At 34.4% G+C, this 27986-nt stretch overlaps 1 protein-coding gene across 4 annotated transcripts in view; it reads left to right on the forward strand.

The window, feature by feature from the left end:
• The window catches only part of LOC145684076 (potassium voltage-gated channel protein Shaw-like), a 748265-nt gene extending 738984 nt beyond the window's left edge, over positions 1-9281 (forward strand). Inside the window, exon 7 of one of the 4 annotated variants that reach the window (XR_014131244.1) lies at positions 2683-2701. Coding sequence is in view for 1 of the 4 variants with exons in the window: in XM_081755938.1 (XP_081612064.1) it covers positions 2683-2891 (209 nt within the window). In the remaining 3 variants the exon portion in view is untranslated. Of the gene's footprint in view, positions 1-2682 lie in introns of all 4 variants that reach the window. The other 3 variants (XM_081755938.1, XM_081755940.1, XM_081755939.1) reach the window with 3 other exon arrangements.
• The last annotated feature ends 18705 nt before the right edge of the window (positions 9282-27986 follow it).

Consider the following 27986-nt stretch of genomic DNA (forward strand, 5'->3'; position numbering starts at 1 on the left):
GAGAAGGCGATGACGGTATACAAGACTCACGGCAAAACCACATCAGCGAAGAGGAACTGTGGTCAGAAGACGACCCTGTGACAATTCTCGCCGAGCATTTAAGCAGATTGTCACTCTAAACTTTTGTGCAATTGCGGTGTAAGTGATGAAGGAACTCAGGGCACACCTTTCGCAACCTGTGTTGGCAATCGCAGTCTGCCGCGAGTAACGTAACATGAACACAGTGGTCGGACTGTACGGGCAAAACCACTAACAAAGGACCATAACACTTCAATGTGATGCCAACGGTTTCGCCAATATATAACATAGACGGCTGGTGGCTGGAAACTTGCAGTATGGTCGGATGAGTCATTGTTCATCTTATTTAAACCACAAGTTTCTTCATGTGTGGCAAACGCCCATAAAAATATATGAACGCATTGTCTCCATCCATCGGAAAATATGGTGACGTATCTCTAATGATGTGGTCCGCAATAACCTGGTTTTCAGTAGGTCCTGTGCTGACGCTTACCGGTCGCGTCCTGCCCGTGATTATATCGTCATTTGAGAGGATCATATACATGTCTGGTTCAGGTGTTGTTTCCGGAAATGCAGACATATTTCAGGTGTCCATTTTACTCAACTGAAGCTGTTGTGGTGTGATTTGAGGAACAACAGGATGAAGTTGAACACTTCCTCTGCCCACCCAATCCCTATACCTGAACAGTAATTGAACATCTCTGATCCGTTCTATAGTCAAGAATCTGGCGTAGGTTACTGCATCATTTTCTCTCATGGAACTGAATGACGCACTGCACGCGGAATCGTGTAAATTTACACTTACTATCATTCACGACATCTGTGACTCCATTCTACGTCGCATTAGAACTAATCTGATGGCGTAAGGTCGTTCAATGTTATATTAATCTGGTAACTACCATGCACGACATCTGTCTCCATTCTACGTCACATTAAAACTAATCTGATGGCGTAAGGTGGTCCTACGCCATATTAATCTATTCTTAAGTTGCATCTTAAAAGTGTTTCCATTAAATTGATTAGTAATATACAGGGTGTCTGTAGCTTCGTCCGCTGCCTATAAATCAGAAACGACTGGAGAGAAAAGAATGAAACAAAACCTGAGATAGAGAAATCTGATAAGATGAATTGTGAATGCATCGTGCTATTTTTCCCATAGAGCCAATTTTCATGGAGCACTGAGGATCAGTCGAAAATTTTAAATGAAAAGGTATATCATTGTAACATATCATGAATAAACAAACAACTTATATATGGGGAAAATTCTTTTCGTGTGTGACACTGACGAAACAGCCACATTATTTAAATATGAGTTCTTGTGCAATCAGAATAAAGGTCCGATGTTTATTAATTACAAACGGATGAAGATACGGAGATCAAACCAAAGGCTAATGTTTAACTGGGAACATGATCTAATCAATGAAAATCAACATAATTTTCGAATTCAGAATCCAAAAATCTGTAACGAATAGATACTATGGTTTATGTTAAAAAAAAAAAAAACTACTACTACCACCGAAACTATGTTTAGTATTCGATAATATATGACAATATCGTTTACAAGAATTTTAGGAATGATCAAAAGATTGCGATCTTGGCCAATAATTTAGGTCTTGGGTTTGGGTGCAGTATATGTAGTTCTCCAGATATAAGGTGTACAAGAAAATTTTAACCTGAAATATATTGGATCTTTTGACAAAAAAAAAAAAAAAAAAAAAAAAAAAAAAAAAAGAAAGAAAGAAAGAAAGAAAGAAAAATAAGAATACAATTGCAGCGAACAAAACTAAATTCACGTTTAAAATTAACAGAAATTTCCTTCACGATAGGTTTGATACCACTTTTAAAGTCCAAAGGAGACAATATTCTTTAATCAGAAAGAAGAAATAATTAATTTTTTTTATTTCTTTTCTTATGCCACTGTTAACAAGTAACATTAGAAGTTTAAAATTAATAAGTAGTTAATAAAAATGTTAATTCTGATCAGTTAGTAGTTTTTACCTCTTAACTTTGATAATCTTTTACATATGAAAAAATATTATAAAAATGACGCTTTATACTAATAATACAAATAATAAAGTAATAGACTCTCTCATAGTAGCCGTTTTCCTTTCACGAGGACTGTTATGTAGAGATTGCCAGATCCTATATAGTGCATGCTGTATGTCACCACGCATCCTGTGTTTATCGTTACGAAACCCAGAAAACAAAACATGTCATTATATTTGACAAAACAATGGGTTTCAACAATCGCATCCATTATCTACTTTATTAAAAAAAAAAGAAAGAAAGAAAGAAAAGCACACACACGTCTTTGTTCCTGTTCTTACTCTATCTTACCTTTCACACAATAATACATTGCACATAATACATCTTTATTTATTTATTTTTTTTAAGAAAATATACATCCTTCACATGAACAACACACGGAAAATAACCATAAGCATGGTATTGATTGCCTGTTTGTATCGAATTGAATGTTGTTTCCTTTATATTTATTTTTAAAGGAAAAAAAAAAACACCACACACACAACAAATTTGGAAACCAGAAAACATTTTCAGTGTTCGATGTAAGCTCGTGTAGTGTTGCGTACCTCTGTGGAAAAGATATCATCATATGATCATGTATTAATGCTCTTTTTATTTTTTTCAAACTTTATTTTTCAGTGGGGATGAGTATGGGTATGACAATGACTTTGAACCCTAATGGTGTAGGACTAGATACAGCGCTAAAGGTTGCTAAACCTCCAGCTACTACTACTACTGGCCCAACAGCGCCCTTACAACCTACTCTGTCCAATCAGAAAACACCATTAGATACTACTACACCTGCCTCTTCAAGTATGCCTGCAACTAAGCCTGAAGTCAAACAATAACTCCTGTTTTCAACATCTTCAATTTACAATAGAAGAAACGAATGGAAACTTAAATTTGTACAAAAATTAACTTATCCGCCGAAACTTAAATAAATTCAACTAAACATTATGATCAAATTGTCTTGGTTTGAGTTTAAATCTGCATCTTGATTTTGTACAGGTTGTTTATTTTTTTAGCTACAGGTGATATTATTAACCAAACCAGTGTAGTGAAATCATTAAATCTGCTTTTTACTAAGGCTCAGAAGTTTTTAACTCCTGTTGAAGAAGTGAAGGAATATTAAATGAAACCGAAACTTGAATTGGTTTAGGTGAGGCAAGAGTGAAATATCATATAATTGTTACATTGACAAGAACTATTCGTTGCAACTAGTAATACATATTCACACATATAACGATATTCTCCTGTGATTTCTACAAGATATATATACATAAATAATATGGAATTTAAAAAATAATAACAATAATAATATATATATGAGGATTTTCAAGTACGAATGAGGAGTAAAAAAAAAAAAATCAGCCACATCAAAGATTGATCACATCCATGTAATTAAATACACACGGTGATCCTCGCAATATGAATTTAAGTGGAAAAATTATTCAGTTGTTTTGTTCTACATATCTTTATAAATTTTAGTTTGAAATTATATTGAGGTGATAAATATTTGTAGTAATACATGAACTATTTTTAGCTTCTAAAAAAAATTAAAGTAATAACTGAATACTTTGAAAGTAAAAATATTATCATCGCTTACCAGAAAACTTAAAAATACTGTTATCCGTTACATATTTGTAATAATTCAAATAGATATATATATTTATTATAAATAAATGTTTTTTTTTTCTTTAATAACGAAATTGAAAAAAAAAGGTCTGGTTTTAATAGGTGAATTAACAACTTATTTACTTTATAAATAAAGAAAGAAATTGTTGTATTGAAATGGGGAGTGTAAAGTAGTTACTCCACTCATATGACACACGTTCACGTAAGACATTTGCACAGAAACTTTTACAAATAAGAATACAGTAAAATGTTCAATGTTGGGAAACCATTTTTCTTGCACATCTATGCATACATTATTATGTAAATCCAAGCTTTTTGTTTTGCACACATGTGTAAGTTGGACAGTTGTCGAAGAAACCAGAAATCTCCAACCTAAAGGAACATTACTGTACTTTGAAAATACTAGAAGCTCTCTATTTTGTTAGCTTCCATTTTTCGTGGTATCTGTCAGCTCTATATATTCTAAGTGTTTTATTTCTCGAAACATCCGTGACAACTACAAAACAACTATCATCCAATATAGTTTAATTATTATTTCTTACATTCAGTACATTGTGTTTCATATAGGAGTTCTTCTAATAATGTGAGACAACTAAATGAAAATGTATTGAATTGTACTTAAAAGATATATATATATCTTTAAGTGTTTATTGTAAGATATGGAATACTATAAAAATACTTTAACAGCAAAAATGATACGTCCACATATGTATGTGCAACGTGTTGGACTAAATAGCATGATTTCATAACAAAGAATTGAGTGAAAGGTTCACAGCAGAAACAATCTAACGTTTTATGACAGAAAAAAGTAATACATTGTTTTAATTTGTGTTTTATAATGACAAAAATATCTAAACATTTTTCAAATATTATAACGGAACAATATTCAGATCATTAATCTGTAAAAAGATATTTTGGTGCTATTGATAGGGATGTAGAATCGAATAGGAAAGAAGTTTGATGTGGATTTTTTAAAATCATTTTATAAACGATGTTGAGTAATGCTGGCTATACACAACACATTGTCATATATTGGATATGCTGAGAAAATTGTCTTCATTGCTTCAGTCTTTCATTCTATCTTGTGTAAATAACAATTTATATATAAAAGTGCCTTCCTTTTAGTATGGCTTGTATAATTTATTTGATACGTCTGCTTGATTTATGTTTCTGTATGGCTTTTCTTTGACGCTATTAGCTGCATGTTGATTAAAATATTCAAATTACTTCGAGAGTAATAAGGTACAGCATATACATAATATTGATAACGAAATATTTTGTGATTAGAGAAAAGACACTAAAATTTTGATACTCAAAATACATAGAAGTTACGATCCCATGTTTAGTATTTGATGCTATTAATGAAACAGTTGAGATTTCGTTATATACAAAGCAAGATCAATTATGTCCGTTAAAACAGTCAAGATTTTAACATAGATATATTAATACTTAAATCATTCACAAATTTGTAGGCGACGTGACTCGAATACTCAAGCATCGTATAATATGATTGATATCTACTGTCAGTTGAACATGATTTATTTTTTAATACCTTATTTTGTTACTGAGAGATTATAATTTAAACCTATATATTCGTGAATATAGAACATAGTTCTAATGTTATTCAATTCACCTACACAAAATTTAAACCCTTTGATAACGTAGATAATTCGATTGAGGTTGAAATATCTTTTTCCTTTGTGTTGACTTTAAAATGTTTATAAATAGCGTGAACATAATAACTGAAATCTTATCAGGTTTTGATGAATTAGAGTCAATAGCATGAAGTACATTAACATAAGTTGGATATTATCTTTTAAATACCTACACTAAATAATGTATGTATATTATGTCTAATCTTTTTGATTCTTCAAACCAAGTCTTAGCATGTTATTGTTCTTATTTTGAATTAAAAAATACAGCAAATGCATTTCAGTTGAGGAAGCTTGCGACTATACACAAAATCTTTTGTTACTATATTTGTATTCCTAGTAATACTAAATATTCTACCAAAAGTACAATTAAGACTAACATTTTTTTAAATACAAAATTTGTTGGAGTATTTTCCACTATGGTTTCTTAGATGAAGTCCTGAAGAAAGGTGCTGTTAGCAATTAGGTATTATGTTCATGTTTATAGCAATGTTCAATATCTTTAAGTTTGTTGCTATTTTTAAGACAAATAAAATATGTATTCTCGGGCACCCATTTCTTAAAATTGCGGCGGTAAATAAATATTTCTGTCTAATTTATGTATTTTGCATTCGATAAGATCCATTTTTATGATAATTCCAAAAATGTTTCTTGCATGAGTGTTCGTTATTAATAATATGATAGCAAACTCTGCGTTCAAAGAATATAGCTATTGTCAGCACGAATATTTATTAGCACAATTTTATGGTTTAGTTTTCTTTGAAATTTATATATATATGTGCTACAAAAAACAGGGATACGAGAAGTATACTGGCTTATAACAAGATGTAATATAATACTGTTAATAAATACCTATATGCTCCTCTGCATATATTTTCTAAACTATGTTGGATGACTGTAATTTCTATAAATCCACTTAACACATACACACACATACATACACACAAAAATAGTTTGCAGAAACATATATATCTAGAAACCAGTATTCCCATGACAATTTCTTTCGAAAAATTTGTTGTTAAATTTTAAATGAATAAAAAGATTATGTTGTTCATAAGTAAACTAAAGAATGATCACAGAATAATATACATATATAATTATATATGCATACATATATTTGCACTTATGTGTTATTATAGCTTTTTTCCACTATTGTCACAAAGTACTTTGTGTATAAATAGAGTAATTGCATGGGGTGTAACGGGACCAAAAAATTTTCTCGGTGGGTTTGTATGTTTATAAAAATATATGATAATAATAATAATAATAATTTTTCGCCTCCCAATTCAGATATAAATAAATACTATATATAATGTGTCAACAGGATGGGGTGTGTGTAAAACCGAGAAAATGCCTAGTTTGTGGATTTAAAAAAAATGCATATATAAATAGATATATATCTTGCATGTACAAGCGGACGTCGGACATGTTACGTTCATCTCTTTTTTTAAGCATTGTATTATAAATATATATATATACATATAAATAAATAATATTAGATATATATATATTATATATACGTAAAGGGAACGTTTAAGAAATATTTTGGATACATCGTCTGTGGGGGTGTCGAAGTACCGTAACAGATGGTGTCTGATTACGTCATATTAACTTGCTTATTATAAGAATCATGCCTACTACTAGTGGTGAAGAAAAAGTTTTAAGAATATATATATATATATTGTTTCTCCCTTACTCCCTCCCTTAAAGATATAAAGTACGAAAAATTAAACAGTGTGAATCTACTTTTGATTAAGAAGCAATGGAAGATTCACATGTAAATATTTGTTTTTATTTCTCCTCGAAATATAGGGGAAGTTTATATATATATATATGAAGCAGTAAAATAAATGTATCTTTGGATACCATTTTTTTTCTTGTCATTCGAGAAACAAGTTTAAGAAAAAAAACACGTTTGTAATTTTTAGCTCTGTTTTTTTATGAGCTAATTTTATCTTTTTATTGTTATGATAATGTTTGTGTCGTTTGTAGACAATGGAAGAATGGAGAAAACAAGTGCGTTACTCGTTTTATTAAATGACAAAGTAACGAAATAGTGTGATAACATAAATGTAATGTAGTTAAGATATGCTTAAGGGAAGACTTAACAATTACACATGAGAAAATTAAACGAATTATTATACCTGAATAAAAATAATAAAAAGAGGGGAAGCAGTAAGTATGAAGAAAGAGGTGTTGAAATCATTACATGTAAAAATATATTTATGTAAGGTAATGCACAAGTTATTTGCGGGAAAATAAATACTGTAAGTCGCACGTAAAAAGCAAGAAAACAAAAATTTAAGTAGTTTGAGGATGTAAGAATGTGTAATTATGACAAACGAAATACTATAAGAATATGACATGAATATTTCAAGCCGCGCTTGTTGTATTGTCATCTTGAGAAACGGCTTTATATATAAAACATGTCATTATATGCGCAATAATAAAATATTTTCCACACCAAACTGGGAACGTTTTTCACTGTCACGTAACGCATATTTGAACACTCTTTCTCACACATACACACGCACACACACACACATAAACACACACTCACACAGACTAATAAACAAAAAGAGAACAACCAGACGTGCTAAAAGTATAAGAAACTAAAAAAGTATATAAATTATTATTATGAGTATGTGTGTATTTGTAAACAATCATTACATTATTATTATTATTATTATTATTATTATTATTATTATTATTATTATTATTATTAACGATAATATATTACCACGATTGTTACAAAGCAATTCACACAACAAAATCAGAAAAAATTAAGGTTTCTATTCAGTATACTTGTTTGCATATTGCCAAAAGTCATATCATATAACAGAAGTTAAGAATAATAACACGCACTTAAGGTGAATATACATAATGAAAAAAACAACAATAGAATTTCATTATTTTTTAAAAAAAGTGAGTGAAAAGTGTGCGGACAAATTTACGATCAATGTATGAACATACATAAAAAGAAAGGAAGAAAAAAAATACCTGGGATAACAAAGCTGAGCTCTGATTGGTTGTTCTTAGATACATGTGTATGTATTTATTATAACCAACGCAAGCCGGTCAACCTATATCAGGGGCTCAGCATTGTCCATCATTAACCGACCAATTAAATCATATTTTGCTTGACAGGCTTGCCTTGTGTCGATCAATCTGAGCTCAGATAACCTTCTCATTACTTTTTCTTTCTTTCTTTACTTATCTATTTAATAATAAACTTTATATTCATATATATATATACATATACATATATAATTTTTAAAAGAAGTCACGGTAATGTAAACTGTGGGCAGTTACCAAACGATCCCTCTCTTTTCTTTTTATACTATTGCCTGATGGAGAGTAAATACTTGAAATAAAAAAACGCGTTTCTAAAACAAAAGAAAGTTTTTTTTACGAAACTTCATTTTTTTTTTCAAAACATTATCCCGTCAATTAATTATCCCGCCTTGGTACAAAGTACCCTCTAACTTCAATACTTCATTCTAAAGAAGTGTACGGTACGTATTGAAATGTGAATGAAGATTCTACCATTTTTTACATACTATGAAAAAGGAACCTAATCTAAAATATATATAACTATGATTGAAGTGTTAAAGGTACAAGTAATCTTTATTCAAAACATGAAGTATTGAAATTTAAGTGTACTGTGTATTAAGAATGTATTACTCCTCAAGAAAAAATAAATAAATAAAAATGGCAAGTTTGGTTGCTGTCCCAGAATGATTAATAATAATAAAAAAAAGTTACCATAAATTATTTTTTTTTTTAAAAAAAAGGAAATATTATCAAAGACGTTTGATAAAAGGAGAGATTTCTTCTTCTCCGGTTGCTTTGCTTGTTTCTGCGGCATGCCCGCCAACTGCAGCACAATGTTGCTGTAATTATACACTACTCACAACACACTTTGTAAATAAAGTCATCTTTGATGCGAAATAGTGGTCTGATAATTTATTCTTAACCCTACACCTTATCTCCCTTATAGTACTTATCTACAACTGTGCACAATGTGTTTCGGGAATTTACATATACTGTAATACACAGTGGCGGCGATTGTACGTTAAAAGTGGGGGGGGGGGAGGCAAGACATGATCTGAATATTTGTATATCAATGTTAGTTTTCCTGGTTGTTTCAAACACTTTATTTGAAGGAATGTTGTATATATCTAATAGGAAACTATCTTTTTCAGTGAAAATACAGTATATCGTATTTCATATTTTATTAAGTAAATTGACAAGAGCAACACAAGTAGTTACTAGCACTTCGTACTCTTAAACAACGAAAGTGTAAGAAGAGATTTGATTCCTTGCTCATGAACATCTTAAAATTCTGTCTCGAAAAATTGTGTGATCAGATTATTTAATAAGAAATTTGCAAGACAAATAAATAGAAAGGATAATATTAATCATAGTAATGAATAATGAGGCTTGTTTTGTAGAAGTTACGTTGAAACTGGGGATTAATTAACAACTTATATTTTTAATTCCACACATGTCATTAAATATATGTTATTACTCTTAGAAAATGAAAGACAGTAAATACTACAAGCATATGCTTCGACATTTACAGAAATACGCTATTGTAATATTAATTGCTTTGAATTGCAATTAAAACAAAATTCCTGTAGCTTTCTTAATTCCACGGGAAGACAAACAACAACACGTGCTCACGCAACGGCAAATATTATATGGCACCACATTTCTTTTTTTCTTTTTTATGAACCAGTAATACACACAAAAACTTTACATTTCCAAATAAAACTATATACATTAAGGGTTCACTTCAGAAAAGTGGAAGAGCCACTGTCCGCCTTGTCCCCCTAATCGCCGCCCCTGGTAATACATACATTTCATGTTATTACAACTTTAATTTTTGGCATTTCCAAACTGCCTACTGGTCGATCGTTCAAGTAAAACGTATTGCCAAATATTTACTGCATAGAAAATCGTTGAGAAATTCTATGGTGAAGATACCCTAGATGAAGCATTAAATTATTGTGAACTTTAAAAATTATCAGGATTCGATGGTGTTCTCCCAGCAGCCATCAAGGAAGTTGTTAGGCTATGTGTTGTTGGGAAAGTCACGATGCATTCTTGCTATCTAATTTTTAGAAGTTCTAGAGTGACTAGCGTCTATATTACTGTTACATAATTTGGTATATAAACTATAGCGTCATTTTAAAGAAAATAAATGAATTGAGCAATTTGATTGAATTTTGCCGACTTTACAAGTGGATGGTGGAGTATCAAACTGTGTATTTTTGCCATAGTTTACTCTTTTACTTCCCTAAACCGAAGAACACTCCTCAAGCTTGAAGAAAGCTAAGTAAAGTTAACTGTGACAATGCTCTACAAGAATGTCAGTGCCAGCAATGATACACGAACTTTCTTGCTGGTAATTTTGATCACAATGTCGATCTTTGGTTAGAGATGCTCACCGAAGTTGATGACAAAGATATTGATTGAGTAAAATTTACATTCCACAACACGAGAAATTTCAGAAACATTGAACATCAATCATTAAAGCTAGGACCATCTGAGGAAGCTGCAATAAGTAAGCAAGCAAGCTCGTTATTTGTGTTCCTCATGAAGACAAAGAAGTTCATTTGACGGCGTGTATAAGCTTCTGAGATATGCTCAAAAAGAAGGAAAAGAATCCTCCATTGAAGCAGCTGATAACTGACGATAAGACGTTGTTTGTTTACCACAAAATGGTGAGTTTGACCTGCCCTCAAATAACAACGGAAGCAAACATTTATCAGAGGAAGGTTATTCTCTTAGTATGATGAGGTTTCGAAGGTATTGTGGCTTTTGAGCTCCTACCAAGAAAGCAATGGCATAGCAAGAAACTCATTAAGGGGAACTCACACAAGCAACAGGAAGTTACTGAGGAAAATTTGGACAAGTTAAGATTATGTAAGGAGGTTGGGTGGCAGCACTGATTAGAGAAAGTTAAGATTATGTAAGAGAATCAGATGGCAACACTGATTACCAAATTCCCTCAATAACTTTCCTTTCATAGACACCACTGCTACTTGTTGGGTACCGCTGAAAAAATGTCATCATCTTTCAAATGTGTTGTCTTACATCAGTTTAACTACAGTGTGAGCAATAAGTAATATAAGGCAAAAAGTGGTTCACAATCTGTATCTCTGAGAAAGTTTAGAACAGGACCCATATGAAATTTATAACCCCATACTACCATTTCCTAAAGTATTGCCACTTCCTCCTGGGACATTCTGCATGTACACAGAATATATATACGATGGTGGGTCAAAAAGTTTCGGAATGTTTTGGTATTGGCATTTGTGATGCAACCACAGTGAATACAGCATGGCGCAAAATTTCCGGTCGCTAGGTCGCCATTGGCGACTATAAATTTATAGCTGGTGACCACAAATCTTTAATCTGGAGAGCAAGAGTTCCAGAGTGTAATACAAAAGTTGGTCAAGAATGCGAAAATGTACATAACGGTTGCAATCTGTACTATGCGAGGTAGTTCTGTCCCTTCATACAGTATATTTGACACTTTGGGTTGATCTTCTAAAGGAAAAATCCTTAAATTTGGTGTGAAAGAAATAAAACTGCTTTTTAAGTACTTGCAACCAGATTTATACAGTGAAAAAGTGGACCTTGTCTTAACAGAGTGGGCAGAATATAAACTTTTGTTTTCTTAAATGACGTTGAATCAGACACTGAAAAAGATTTACAGTGAAAACTTCATTACGAGATTCCCAAATTTGCTTCCAAATGTCACATTTTGTGCAGTTTTACTGTGAGTACTGCTTCATATGAGAGAGGCTCCAACAATCTCGACAGAATTAAGACTGCTTAAAAGAATTCACTGAAGACTGACACATTGGATGATTTGCTGACAAATGATGGCCATTCACTTAGCGACTTATATCAGAAAACTACCATCGATAACTAAGACTTCAGTGCAGAAAGCGAGCGTTACACAGACATGAAATCTTAAGGTAAGATATTTTTTTAACATGTATATCAGTATATGAATAGTTCAATTCAAAATTGATTGTCCTGAATCTAATTGTCTGGTTTTGAAATTTTATGCCCTGATGTAATCTTTTCCTTTGTCAAATCAAAGGCCGTTGCGGGAGGGGGTTCTCATAAGGATGTGAGAGATACTGGCAACCATCATTTTTGGATTGGCGAGTGCGTCTGACTTTGAAATTCTCCGCCCTATTTTACGGTACATTCCTAAGGTTGCCTAATTTGACAAATGGGAATAGATCATAACAGACAGAGTACAAGTAGTATAGCTGAACAGAAGAGTGTACGCCGATCAGTTGGCACAATGTTGCAGTTCAAACAACGCGCAAACACCAAATTCATGTGCAAATTGAAGAAAACTTCTTCAGATTCTTCGATATCCTTAAAAACAGTTTAGCACTATCCGATTTTTGACCCTTTCCAAAGCTAAAAATGGACCTGAGATGTACTAGTTTTGCCACCATAGACGCATTCATCTTCAGGAATTATAATGAAGAGACCGGCGGAGAAAGCACACACACACACACACACACATATATATATATATATATATATATATATATATATATATATATATATATATATATATATATATATAAAATACTATTTAGGAGTAGGGCTATGAATGGGTACTTGTGATTGGCTGAGGAATGCTGGCTTCTGATTGGTTGTTGTTGTGGCTATACGAGAAATGACTGTTGAATGTCTGTTTTTGTTCCTGAAAAGGGCCGACCAGATAGGGCTGACAAGGGAACCTTCCGAAAATGATAGTTGCAGTGAAAGATGTGACCTATGCCAATTGAAAGAGCTGTAACAGAGATGAGCATTCCCAAAAAATTAGCTGCCCATAGCAATAGGTTCAGAAATATAAGAGGTGGAATTTCGGGAAACAGCAAGGTTGGACAAGAGGGGGGAAAGTGCAAATTCCGCAAAAGAGGGGGCCACTACAAAACACAATGCTGACAAGTGATGTATAGAAAGAGACTTGTCACAGTAGGGAACAAATGAAGGCCACCAGTGGGGTTAACAGTGTTGCCAGCTACGATGAAAAGTACATGTTTTGCAAAGAACACTATATGAAGTGAGTGCAATATTCAGTGTCAATCTGTCATGTAGAACATAAGATATGACGTGTATAATCAGTGGTACAATCTAACAAAAGAGAATAGAAAAAACAGAAGTATGAAAAATACGGGAAAGACGGAGTTGGCCATAATGCGCCACATTTGATCACGAGCTGTGCATATTAGAATGAACAAAACAAGAAGCACGAACTATGCAGGAAACCGACGTCCCTAGAGTCGAAAAAAACTAGTTCCAAAGTTGGCAGCACTGGCCATGAAAATCCAGACAATTCTAATATAGTTAGGCCACTCGCTTCACACAAAGAAAACTTCGGCAACAGGCATTCGCCTCCGCATCATTTGTACATGCTCGTCCACATTGTACGTGCAATTGTTCGATGAGACAATGGTCCAAACCGAAGATACATTTGCAGTGAGCGCAGTGGAATACTACCAATCCGTCACACATGGTACAAAGATCGCCTGTGAATGTCTCGAAACAGTACTCTAGAGGTGTCGGAACCTTTGGTGGTCTTTCTATTACATATCCACACCTGCAGAAAGCAAACATAATCAAAGGCTCGATCTGCTATGTGTTGCTGTCGCAGTACTATCACCGCTTATATGATATATCCAGTGTCCCACCTAACTCTGCGACTGAAATAGTTTCAAAGCAAAAAAAATATGACACACCCAGTTGTGCAGGAATGTACCCATGTCAGCGGGCGACAAACTTCTGTGAGACTCAAGTGCCACGAAGTCCCCCATCATAGGGTCCCAGGGGCCAACTTCAAAATTTCAAATAGCACCATCGGTCGAGTTATATTTCTTTCGATAAATCTTGGAATATGCCACAACGCATATCAGAAATATTTACTATATGGGATTTCAAAATGACCGCCAAAAATATCTGCTAGGTGACAAGAACAACGCGCATTTTTGGCGGCCATTTTGAAACCCGTGCTTCATATAGCAAATGTTTCTTTATAGGCGGTGTTGTATCTATCCAGAGAAATATCATCCGCCCCCTGTTCCCATTTGAAATGTTGCGGTTGACCCCTCCAGCCTTATGATGGGGACCCTGGGGACTTGCTTCTTACAAAGTTTTCTTGGCCCTCGACATGAGTAAATTCCTGTGCAATTAGATTTGCAACATTTCTTTTCGCTTCGCAGCAATTTGAGATCACAATGTCCTATGTCATGTTAAGACACAACATATATTTGTGGTGGCCATTTTGAAAAAAACATGTTTCATATAACAAATGTTTCCTATAGGTGTTGTTGCACATTCCATGATCTATCAAGAGAGTTACCACTCGGTCCCTGTTGCCATTTGAAAGTTTGAAGTTGACTCCTGGGGCCCTATTATGGGGATCCTGGGGGCACTTGCTTCTCACAGACTTTTATCACCCCCCTGACATTGATACATTCCTGCACAACTGGATCCGTCACATTTTTGTTCGTTTCGCAAATCTTTCAGGTCACAAAGTTTGGTGGGACACCCAGTATATTCCCACATACGACCGAACCATGACATAATGGTCACTACTTCTATTATCGGTTGTTGGCTCGACCCAACCATTTCATGTTCCCCGACTTGACATTGCCTCAATCACTCTATCATTGATGCATTCCAAGTGATGGCTGTTGCCGGAATTTTCTTTTTGTGAAGTGAGTTGCCTAACTATATTAGACTTGTCTGGATGCTCATGGCCAGTGTTATTAACTTTGGAACTAGTTTTTCTTTTCGACTCTAGGGACGTCGGTTTCCTGCATAGTCGGTGCTTCTTGTTTTGTTCATTCTGATATGCACAGTTCGTGATCAAATGTGGCGCATTATTGCCAACTCCATCTTTCCCGTATTTTTCATACTTGTGTTTTTCTATTTCCTTTTGTTAGATTGATTACACCACTGATTACACACGTCATATCTTATGTTCTACATGACAGGTTGACACTGAATATTGCACTCACTTCATATAGTGTTCTTTGCAAAACATGTACTTTTCATTGCAGCTGGCAACACTGTTAACCCTATTGGTGGCCTCCATTTGTTTTCTATTGTGACAAGTCTCTTTCTATACATCACTTGTCAGCATTGTATTTTGCCGTGCCCCCCCCCCTTTTTTTTTTCGGAATTTGCACTTTTCCCCTTGTCCAACCTTGCTGTTTCCCGAACTTCCACCCCTTATATTTCTTGAACATATTGCTATGGGCAGCTAATTTTTTGGGAATGCTCATCTCTGTTACAGCTCTTTCAATTGGCATATGTCACATCTTTCACTGCAACTCTCATTTTCGGAAGGTTCCCTTGTGAGTTGTATACCTGATAGGCTATACAATAGAGATCCCTACTGAGCCATTTTTACTGATCACTAGGCATCTGAAATTCAACCCGACATGTGATTGGTGTTCAGGACCACACACTCCACATCATTATAGAGTTGTTTATGAATCTCCTGCCAACTCAAAACTGGATACATAAACTCTTCACACGCCAGGATCACCAACTCAAGCAGTCAAAAACAGCACTCAAGCAGTCCTTAAGATGATCGAGTAAGTGACGCAAATCACCGGCTTTACTCAGAAGACACCTCAACCTCCGCCAACTACAACTCAGATGCCAGGTGTCCAGAGAGAAAAAAATCATAAGGACAGTAATACTTCTGGCCCTTCTGAGGTCCAAACGCAAGAGAGTTCCAGTGTAGACATCTCAGATGGAGAACCGTATAAGAAAGAGAAAAAGACATTCAAAGGTCGGCAGACAGCATAGCCTAGAGCCTGAACTCAGAATTTATTTTACAAATACCACAATAGTAGCCAAGTGCAGCAATTTTTGGGAGAGAACAATAAAGGAAGCCATAGTTATCTCACGGAAAAGGAATAGTCTCAATAGAGACAGTGGGTTTCAACTCAGCCCTATCTGGTCGGCCCTTTTTAGGAACAAAAACAGACATTTAAGAAAACCATTTCTTGTAGTTACAACAACAGCCAATTAGGAACCAGCATCCCTTAGCCAATCCGAAGCCAGCATTATCTCTCAGTCAGTCAAACACCCCATTCATAGCTCTGCCCCTAAATTGTCACTATATATAGATGCTCACATCTCCGGTCTCTTCACTCCACATACAACGAAATTCTTAACTATGTACAAAAACACAGCATAGCGCACAACCATGCCGCTAAGACAAACAAGTATGTCAAGATAGTGGTTAGGGGTCTACCAACTGACATACCTACAGACGAAATAGCCGAGGAGATCAACACTGAGTTACAGACACAGGGTATCACAGTATATCAAACGAGTAGGAGACAATACATGGACAAGACTAGCAAAGCACTGGGGACGGAGAAAGTTCTGATGCCACTGTTTCTAGTGAAATTACCAGATGTAGACTGTAAAAAGAGATTCGTGAAGCTTCGACAGTTATTATGCATGGCAGTAAAATTCGAAGATTATATCCCCTCCCTTCCCAACAAGAGTTAACCCAGTGCCACACATACCAAGGTTTTCAACATTCTGCAAGCAACTGCTCTCTGCAGCCCAGATGCGTCAAATGTGGCCAGGACCATTGGTATACGGAGTGCGGAAAGCCCAGGAGTGTCCCGCCTACCTGTGCTAATTGCAAGAGCTCCCACCCAAGCAATTACAGAGGCTGCGCGGAGTACAGAAAATTACTGGCATATACAGCTGGTAACAGAAACGTAAGAGTGGCTAACAGAACGCGAGCTTACACCACCACAGCACACAAGACTTTATAGAATGAAGTAGACAACACTATGACGGACAACAAACAAATATCCAAACCTAATACTCAACCTTGGAACCTCAACTAACGCCACCAAACCTAAAATCATCAAAACCCAATCCTACCCCTAAAAGACAACCCAGACCCTGAAAACCAAAGAAACCAAACACCTGGCATCAAGACAACAGTACCACGACCGATGACGAAACAAACACAAACAAACAAACAAACAAGACACAAGACCAAACAAACAACAAACAGACCACGGGCAAAAGACAACCCATCATTGAACAAAGTATACAATCTGAACTCCTTAGAAATAAATAGTGTAGGTAACCCTAACTTAGAATCTGTTTTCTCTCATTTACAAGACTTTTTAGCGCATCTCATCAAATGGGTAGGAAGATTACTTAAAGTCAGCATACCACGGTACTAGTACCAATGGAAATTTTGTATTAAGATTGGTAAACAACTTGGTGGTAATAGTTTCAAAATACTCGTCCGGAATGCTTGCGGACTTAATAAAAAAAATAGACGAACTTGCCTACTACTAGCAAGAAAACAAAAACGCTGCAACGAGTAAATTAGGGACACTAGCCGTAATCAGAGAAAATATTAAACATATAGGACCTTATAAAGAGTCGTTGTGACGCGTGATTAATGCCATACTAAAGAGTTTGATCAACATATGTTTCCTGCAGTAGTCAGACCTTTAGTACGACGCTAATCATACATCAAAACGACTCTGCATAAGGCGGATAGAATTTAAATTACCACCACTTAACACAATAGAGGCTACGGGAGTGAAAATATATCTAAATAACAAACCAGTTACAGTTGTCGGTATATTAGCAGAAACCAACATTATATTATCAAAAATAAAAACATTCAAACAGCTTGTATCTGCTCTGATTCACTTAGTGTATTAACCGTATTAATGCAAATACATTGGAGCTAAAAGCCTCGGAACCTATTAAATATCAAACATTTGTATAATAAATTATGCAATGATAACTACAAAATATTTATTCTTTTTGTAAAATCACATGTTGATTTATAAAAAAAATACATATACCATTAATACTGCAGCCAAACTTTCTTGTACAGAAGCTCAAGCTTGTCCTATTAAAATATAATATCAAACTTAATGTTCAGAAAAGGAATACAAACTTGTATATCAAAATTCATTCATCCATACCAGCCTGGAAAATTGTACTCGTCCATAACACTAAACCTCATGGAAGGATAATCCACGGAATTCAATTGAAAGTTGGTCTAGATCCAAATCAGTTTTATATTACGGATTAATATTTGGTACAGCAGCAAATTTAATCAAATCAAGAAAAATCCTACCTTTCATTGTTGGTATGTAATAAAGACATTGATTGGCACGATAGGACCTCTTGTATTTGAATGTGATTTATTTAAGGATTACCGTTCATATTTAATTGATAAGATACATAACGAACAAAGGTATGGTTCTTTGTGTTAGCAACAACCAGAAACACTATTAAAGTATTGCTAACATATCTGTTAGTGGTTGGTCTAAATTTATAAATTAAAGTATATTCATGCAATTATAATTCCATCATCTTTAGTTTCACCATATGGGTATGTATTGGGTATAAAATATCTTGAATCTTCAGCATTAATTGACAGATATGTACACTCATGTCCAAAATGATTGTCGCATATCTATAACTGTCTTATTGTAAGAATATAATTTGATAATGATTTTGCAGGGTACTTTTAATACCGATACTATGCAGGCACGTAGCCAAGGGGGAATCCGGGGGGTCCGGACCCCCCCCCCCCTTCGAGACCAGAAATGAAAAAATTAAGGAAGGATAAAACAAAATGAAATGACGAAATGACAAAATGAAATGAAGGATCACCGTTAAAAATTAAAAAGAAAACTACAGGAAGCTTTTGCTTACTCTTTCTTATGAGGAAATTTGTATTACTTCCAATATGGTGGCGAGGTAAGCGAGATATTCTGGAAGAGTCAGGGAATTTGAAATTTCAAGAAAAGTTATGGAATTCTCAGAATTTCTGCTACTAGTCAGGGAGATTTCAAGCTTTCGAAAGCATAGTGCCGTTGTGTAACAGCGTGGACATTTTAAATCATAATTTTTTGTCATCGCATCCTTGTAGTATCCAACATGTTATTTCAAGGACAATTTTCTATTGCTCCTTTAACCTGTCATTTGGAACCGACAATAGTTGACGGAATAATAGAAACAATAATTTATGTTGAAAGAAAGTTCTGTTAGCATTTGATTCAACAGAGAAAGGAACGTATATATTGTAAAACTAGTTGAACATACACATGCTTCGCCACAGGGGCTGTATTTGGAAGTCAACGCCTGTGGGAGTATCACCATGAATCTCAGCGACGGCAAAAACTATGGATTTGATACTAATATCGGTCATTTCGGGCTATTTTTTACATGTCTCGGTATCCACCCCCCGCTGACTCCCAGCCCGCATACAATTGTAACTAAATTTGCACGTCATCGCTATTGGAAATGTCACCATTGATTTCAGCGACCGCGAAAACTATGGATTTGACACTAATGTCGATCATTTTGGATTACTTTTATGTCTTTCCCCTCCGGCGACCCCCGGCCCGGAGCCGAATAGCGTGAATTTGGAAGTTAATGCGATCCGAGTTTCACCATTGATTTCAACGACCGCGAAAATATAAATTCGACACTAATAGCTCAAGTGGTAGAGCGTTGACTTCGCATTCGAGAGGTCGTGGCTTCGAATCCTGCTGCCGACCATCCTGAGATTTTCCAGGGTTTCCCTCAGTCCTACCAGGCAAATGCCGGGATGGTACCTACTAAACAGGCCCTGGCCGATACCTTCCCAAATCCTTTCCGTTGTTAATGTTGTTGGATAACCAGTGTAAATGGCCTCTGAGCTGAATCTGGTGATTGTTAAATAAATAAATAAATATCGGTCATTTTCTACTACTTTTACATGTTCCAGTAAACGCCCCGCTGAGACCCCCCTGGTTCGAATTTCGACAAAAACATTTAAATCTGGTCTGGAGCCTGGACCAAGGTATTCGTGGCTAAAATTTGGTAACTCTCGGTCAATTTGTCTGGTTCCCAAACCGGTTCCGGTAAACGCCCTCTGAGACCCCCTGTTTAGAAATTTAAAAAAACGCTTCGTCTTGATCTGGGGCCTGAGCCAAGGTACCCTTGACCAAAATTTGGTAACTCTCGGTCCACTCATCTGGTCCCCAGGCCGCACACAAACAGACAAACACATAAACAAACTCTTTATTTTATTTATATTAGAAGATAGTTTACAAGACAGTATTGAGTAAGTACTTTTTATAATAATTGAGGTCATAACGAAAGGAAAATTGTTATATTTGAATAAACAGGAGAAGGACGTAAATATTGTAAAATCTTTTTCAATACTTTTTTTTTTATTATTTTGCTAGAAATTTCTTCATAGTTTGTTATTAAAATACTTGCCAACATATCCTCATTTTATTGTCCTAACAACCAAATATATGTTGATAGTAAAGTAGTTTAGATTGATCGAGCTCCTGGGCCTTCATAATTTCATGTCACTCTTCCCCCCCCCCCCGTTACGAAATCCTGGCTAAACGAACCAATATATGTTTCAGTAAAATAGTTTAGAATGATCGAGCCCCTTTTGGGATGACCACAGTATTTCATGTCACGGACCCCCCCCCCCTTCACGAAATCCTGGCTACGTGCCTGTACTATGTGTATAATCGGGAAATGTATATTTGTAGTAAATTTCATAGAAAACAATTGTAAATACGAAAGTTAGAATGAGTAAAACAAAATGTTGCTAAATGAACAAGAAAGATTTATTTGCGTTTTATTGTTCTTATTTACTGCTCTTTTAACATGACATTTACCACATACATGTCTTTGCCGATTCTACACATAATAACATTATTAAAAATACCGGGCGAATTCGTTATCAAATTATATTCTTACAACAACATATTTATAGACATGCTTGACATGAGTGTACATTAAAACATGGAGAAACTGAATATTTTATGAACAACACATGAAACATTTAATCATGGAATTCTGTTTTATATATATATATATAGATATAGATATATATATATATATATATATATATATATATATATATATATATATATATATATTCCTTTCAAATAAAAAGCTTCTGCGAAAGCTTCTGTGAAGAGCCATCTATCATAATCATATTATGTCAGGTTGTATTATGTATGTGTCTTCTTGTTGAAAGATAATGTAAAATTAATAATAAATTAAATGATAGTTAATTAAAATTAAATTAAATAAAAAGACCTTCCAAGGCTGCATTGAAATTTATCTCATGCTCACGGGACACAAATTATTCTTCCTCGGGCCTTTACCTAACCACATGACGATATGTAGAAGAAAGAAAATCCAACATGAGTTGATGAGATAATTATGAAAATGGTAATAACGATATTAATGAAGAGAGGTAATCATTTGATAGTTGTTAGTTGACATACTGTAGCAATTGGGTAACAAGCTATAATAAGTGAATATAATACGATATAATAAGATATCAATACAAGCCTTTTCTGATGTAAACAATCGGCGATGGGACTCCTTTTTTGGAACTCAGGGAGGCATATTGGGCATGCATACGAAGTATTTGGAGGTTTTTAATAATCATGAAGAAGAATCAGAGAGATGCATTACCAGACTTTTTACGTACTGCCGTTCTATCAGCATTCAATATTCGCAATTTTCTTCCATTTTTTTTTTAAATCACAGTTTCACATGAACTTTGCGGAATTCCAATAGCTTTTCCTAAATTTGTTCACACCGGTATCTAACATCATTAAGGAAAGATAGTGTTTTGATAATATGAAGCAACAGTTAGAACCAAGGAGTCAGATGCGTTTTGCAGCTAAACGGACAGGCTTGACGATGTAACTTTTGTTCTCACTCTGAGGCATTAATTAGATGTCAACTAATTTACGGAGTGGAACCGATCCGAAATAAGCTGTTAAATGTACCCAACATAACTTTAAATATTACAAGGGTAAATCATTAATCTTGCAATATACTGGTACACAACATACCTTCATGTATTATAGTAAAATAAGAAGTTAACATTCAAAGTATAGCTCATCGTTGGAGATCTGCAGCCACATTTCTGTCAGTTCTTCTATTCCAGGTTGTCAATATTGTCAATACCATGTTTTGTTCTTAGAATCAAAGGGAGTCAGTCACTGCTGTTTCTACTTCCAGGTGGTTAGTGCAGCATCACGATTTCAGGAAGTACATCTTGGAACGAATTAAGTAGTAATTCGAAGATGAAAGATCAAGACTATATGTCGGGTGTGGCATCAGCTTGATGCTATCAAGTTCTTGCATTTGTTGTTTCATGTTTCGAGCTGAATGTTGTTTTATGTTCAGCAAGGCGAGCTTTCAGTTCACTAATATAGGACATTTTTGATATAGTGCAGCATACATTCTCCAACTCTACGGAATAAAGGTCGGTATTGTAGATACTATCGTTAGGAACGAACTCGAATTGAATTATCCCCTCGTAGTTACCAACACACACAAAGCATGACTTTATGCTCGAAGCGGCCTTGTCTGAAGACTTATTCTAGAAATTGATATTTGCTCAACCACTGCTTTTGCACATTCAGGGTTTAGGGGGGGAAATATTTCGTCGTATGTGACAATCCGTTTCAAGAAACGCACATCATGCGGATTTTGCAGCAGTTATCGACATATATCCACTCTCCTCTGGGCCTGAACTGGGATCAAATCATGACAGAATGCAGCAGCTCTTGGTGATTTTTCCGGAGTGAAAGTGACGCAATATAGTGGACTGAAACACTGTTAGTTGGTTTTGACTGTTACATCATTTGAATTACGTATCAATTTTTTGGGACGCTCTGTATATCATTCTAATGTCAAGTAATCAAATTTCAAAATTTTCCTGTAGAGTTAAAAATTGAAAGGAAAATTTTCGATATGAAATAACTTTATTTTCATGTAAAATGTTGAAATTTAGCCTTTTGACGATTTTGAACAGCCCTAGCTCTGAAACTATACTTTTCCCCACAGGTTCAAATGAACTGTTTCTCTTATTTTGTTGCGAGGAATCAACTCTTACAGTTTGTCAGTCACTATAGTTCATTAACACCATATAGATAGATAGATAGATAGATAGATAGATAGATAAAGACGATATCTAGAAAGTTACAACATCTGAGAAATATGTATATAGGTTTAACTCTTATAACGCAAAGGGAAACATATATCACAGTCAGGTACATTTTATTCATAACAGAGAGTGATATGCTATACTAAAAAGAGAGGTTTTTCCTTCATTCTTTCTGGTAATTGATTATGATTGATTATGCCGTGAAATAATATTGATAGTATTTCATGTTGAAGTACCTAGACAACTCACAGGAAGTGAACGCCCATCTGGATTTGTTTGAAAATACACAATTGGAAAATCATTATTTTACAATTTACGGAAATTAATATTGAATTAAACAATAAAATTATGGGAAATACAAACAAGAAAAATTAAATGACCATTTTAATATTTATAAAAACAACTTCAAAGTATCTGTCAACTAAAGTCAAATTAATATTTTCTGTATACAAAGTGAAATAAAACTGAACTTCTAACTAGTGAATTTGTGAGTCTTTTGAAAACATTTCATCAAACAATACAAAAATATGAACTTATTTCATGCATTTGGTAATCTTATTCTTTTCACCAAAATAGCTGGTTTAGCACCAGGTTCTGAACAACATCGAATTCTCGCAATCGCGTATAATTTTCTCACAATTTTTGTTACCAATCTCTTGGTTATTTCCTATAAAATTCAAATGTCCTTTAATCGTTTAGAATTAGATAGAATATTTAGAAGTTGCTTGGAAACTTTCCCACTTATATTTGATTTCTTGGGATCTGTTTTCTTCATCAAAGTTTCGTACAAGAATTCCTTGACAGTGATAGATTCACTGTCTCAAATATCAAATCTGGTCGGATTTGATTTCAAAAGACTTGAGTCATGTATAAAGAGGAGAATTTTAATTTCAGTCATTACGTTAATCCTTACTATCATAATATGCGATATATTTTTATTTTGCTTGTCTAACAAACACTTTTCTTATTTAATTTTCATCATAAGCTTTTCCGTCTTTCAATTTCAAAGTATAATAGAATATATTTGGTATGTAAATCTATTATATGTACTGAAAGAGCAGTTTCAATTTCTAAATCAGAAAATTGTGATTTTACATGATTCAACATGCTTTAATTCTGTCCAAGTGAAGAGCAAATGTCTGTCCAAAATTGATAGTTATAGACAAGCACATACCAGTTTGGTCAAGGTATTAAAACAATTAAATTCAAGCTACGGATTTCCTATATTAGCACATGTTCTGGATCTTGAAATATCAATCGTATATATTCTTTTCTCAGTGATTCGTTTCTTTTCTGCTAATGCAACTGCACAATCTAACGGTTTGAAAACTATATATTATATTTGTGGAATGCTCTGGTACTCTAGTAAAGCCTTTGTCCTTCTAAGATCGTCTGTAGCAGTTTGTGAAGAGGTAAGTTAAGTTAACTCACAAGCACATCAGAAACTCACTGATTTTTCATGGGTTCTCACAAGGAACGAACGTGAACATGTCATCCGGACATCCGATTCAAATCTAGTCCATTCCATAAACGTAACAAAGATATGTTCATGAACAAAAAAAAAAAAAAAAAAAAAAAGTGCCATGAACAACGGAGTAAGTTCCTGGGGCTCATTAACCCTGTTAGTATAAAGAAAATCGTAAACTCGCAGTGAAATAGTTATTGCATCACCGCTGTTTATTGGAAAGTCGTGGTTTATGAAACCAGCTTTCCACAAGCGCTATGCATTGGGGCCCATAACTTGTATACCAATACAAGCTTTCCCCTCATACCTATTCCGTCTATCAATACAAAACTTGGTACACACATTTCTTATCCCCTGTAGTATTTTTCAAGATACATTTGGATCGTGTGATTTTACCTGCGATCACTCCAGAGGAGTTCAAAGTTGATGAGAGAGATTTCTGGAGGGAATTTCCCCGGCATTCTCCTAATTTTTCCTGTTCAAGTACACTATGGGCCCAAATACATAGTACCTCTGGAAAGCTGAGGAGAATGAACCGTAAACCATGACTTTCAAATGAACAATGATGATGCAATAACTATTTCACTGCGAGTCTATAATTTTCTTTATACTAACAGGGTTAATGAGCCCCAGTGACTTATTCCATTGTCCATGGCACCTAATTTTTTGTGAATGAACACATCTTTGTTATGTTTATCGAATGGACTAGGTCTTATTTGGATGTCCGGATGACAGATTCATGTCTGTTCCTTGTCAGTTAGATGTTATTTTCAGCTAGAAGTTAAAATTTACTTATTTTAACAAAACTTCTAACAGTAAGTATGAAGGTATAGCTTTAGGACACCAGATAGGAATACCTTAATCATTTCATTTGTTAGACCAGGTCATTAAAGTTATCCGCAGTGTTTCAATGTACTTTTGAAATTCAAAATTGTCTCATAGGGTATTATTAGGGATGCGCACGAGTCGAGACATGTGTCGAATCTCGACTCGACTCGACTCGAATCTCGAATCGAATTCGAGTCGAGATACACTTTGTAAAATTCGAGACGAGTCGAGACAAACTTATTTCTCGACTCGAATTTTCAAGTCGAGACTGCTCGTAAAAATCTCGACTTGACTCGAATGTCTCGAAAATCTTTCTATAATTTTTAATATTATTTTGAAGAAAGTATTCACTTGGAAACAGCCTTGAAACCAAGTCCAGCATTTATTACTTTAGAAAGGTACAGAACACATATCTAAACATAATCATTCGAGATCAAGATTTAATTTTCAGCTCAATTCAGTTAATTAAAACTAATAATTAATGTCGTGATATTTGATTGTACTTCAAATATAATAATAATAATATTTGATTATCTAGTTTGTATAAAACTATTATCCGTAGCCTATATCTAATTTGTATAAAACTATTGCGATAAAGTGAACTTCATAAATTCTCTGAATGAGCAATTGGCAGTCTATAGTAATTTAGCATACTTATAATTAATGTGTTTTCGTTCCCATGAACGCAATAGGGCTACATAACTTCCGGATTATTCGCTTCCCCAACTATTTTGAGGCTTTGATGTGTTGCAGCATATCACGTGTTACGGATATTATATAATGTAACATTTGTTGTACATCACATATTATGATACGAGAATATTTTACATAGTATATTACAATAAATGGACTGCTTGGATGCCAAGAAGTAGTACAGATAGGTACCTTTGACTTCTATAGATAGTTATTTTTTAAAAGGATTTTTGTAAACACTATTATAAAACAATAAACTACATACAGTAGTTATGGTTTTGGTTCTCAACATAAAAGAAATATGGAATGTTCATGAGATATTGAACTTCAACTTTCACTCTTGGAAAATTTCAATTTTGGAGTTAGGCCATTTGGCATCAAAGCAGTTCACTGTAAGATAAATACACTCCACACTTTACTCTAGTAACATAGTTGTTCAAGAGCCTGGGATTTCCATCCTCTCAAATGAAAGCTGAACGATTTCTTGATACATGCTGACTATATAGGAGTAATAGTGTATTAGGTTTTCGAGCTTTGGTGCGTATCCGTATTTACACACTGATATAACTTTTAATATATTTTTTAACACAGAATTTCATAAACATTCAATAAGTATACATTTACATGGGTTAATTCATATACGATATTGCATAATAGTAATGTAGTATTATATACACCTATATTTATATATTTATATTAATAGACATGCTCAAAAAAAGGAAATCCATTTAGTTAATCAAAAGATTACAAAAATATATTTTATATATTATTAATTAGCAGAAATTGCGTGAGTTTGGTGAGAGGAAGGTGGTTATACTAAACGCAATGTTAACTTGAGAGCCGCATCACAAGCGCATTAGTACATGCTGGCGCGCGAACCTTTTCACAGGGAAGCCTATGTATGTGTGTGTGTGTGTGTTTTGGTTTGGCTCTCAATCGTCAGGGTTTCAACTCGCGCTGCTCTGGGTTTTAGTTGGTATAGCAGAGTGGTGATTTCTCGTCCTTTTCCTGCCGCTTACGAAAAATATGTTTCTTGGTCTATTTGTTTTAATAATTCATGAAGACACGACAATAATAATAAATGTATTGGAAATTCGCACGTCATGCATTTGCAATCCTCACAATTAAAACCTGAGAGCATGAAAACTATTTTGCTTATTTATTTCAATTGATTAAGGTAAGAAAGGATAAGAAATGAAGTTATTCTCATATATCTACCTGGAAAAGGTCAATCATAAACAGAAACATACCAGCAGCCACCTTCCCACACAATAAATTCAAAATACGATTTTTTTTCTCAAAGCACAGCAACTCTACATTGGCACTGAGTAAACCAGCAGCGAACCGGCAACGATCATATCAACAATTTCTTCAATAGTTTTGTCTGCATATTTTTCTCTTAGTCGAGCGTACACATTGATTACAATTTACTTTGCTTGACTTTAAAGAGGTTTACCTTCCTCGTGTTCGCAATAATACTGAGAAGATGATAATTCGGATTCATTCATATTTTCAACTTCGCATTTAACATTCTCCATGGTTTCAGTTTCAGTACACCCACGTTCCCACTCTAATGCACGTGCGAAGACGATATTTGGCAGAGCAGTGTTACTCTCTGCACAAAAAT

The sequence above is a fragment of the Thermobia domestica genome, chromosome 4 (genome assembly GCF_964235325.1).
Source record: "Thermobia domestica chromosome 4, izTheDome1.hap1.1, whole genome shotgun sequence".
NCBI classification, from domain to species: domain Eukaryota; kingdom Metazoa; phylum Arthropoda; class Insecta; order Zygentoma; family Lepismatidae; genus Thermobia; species Thermobia domestica.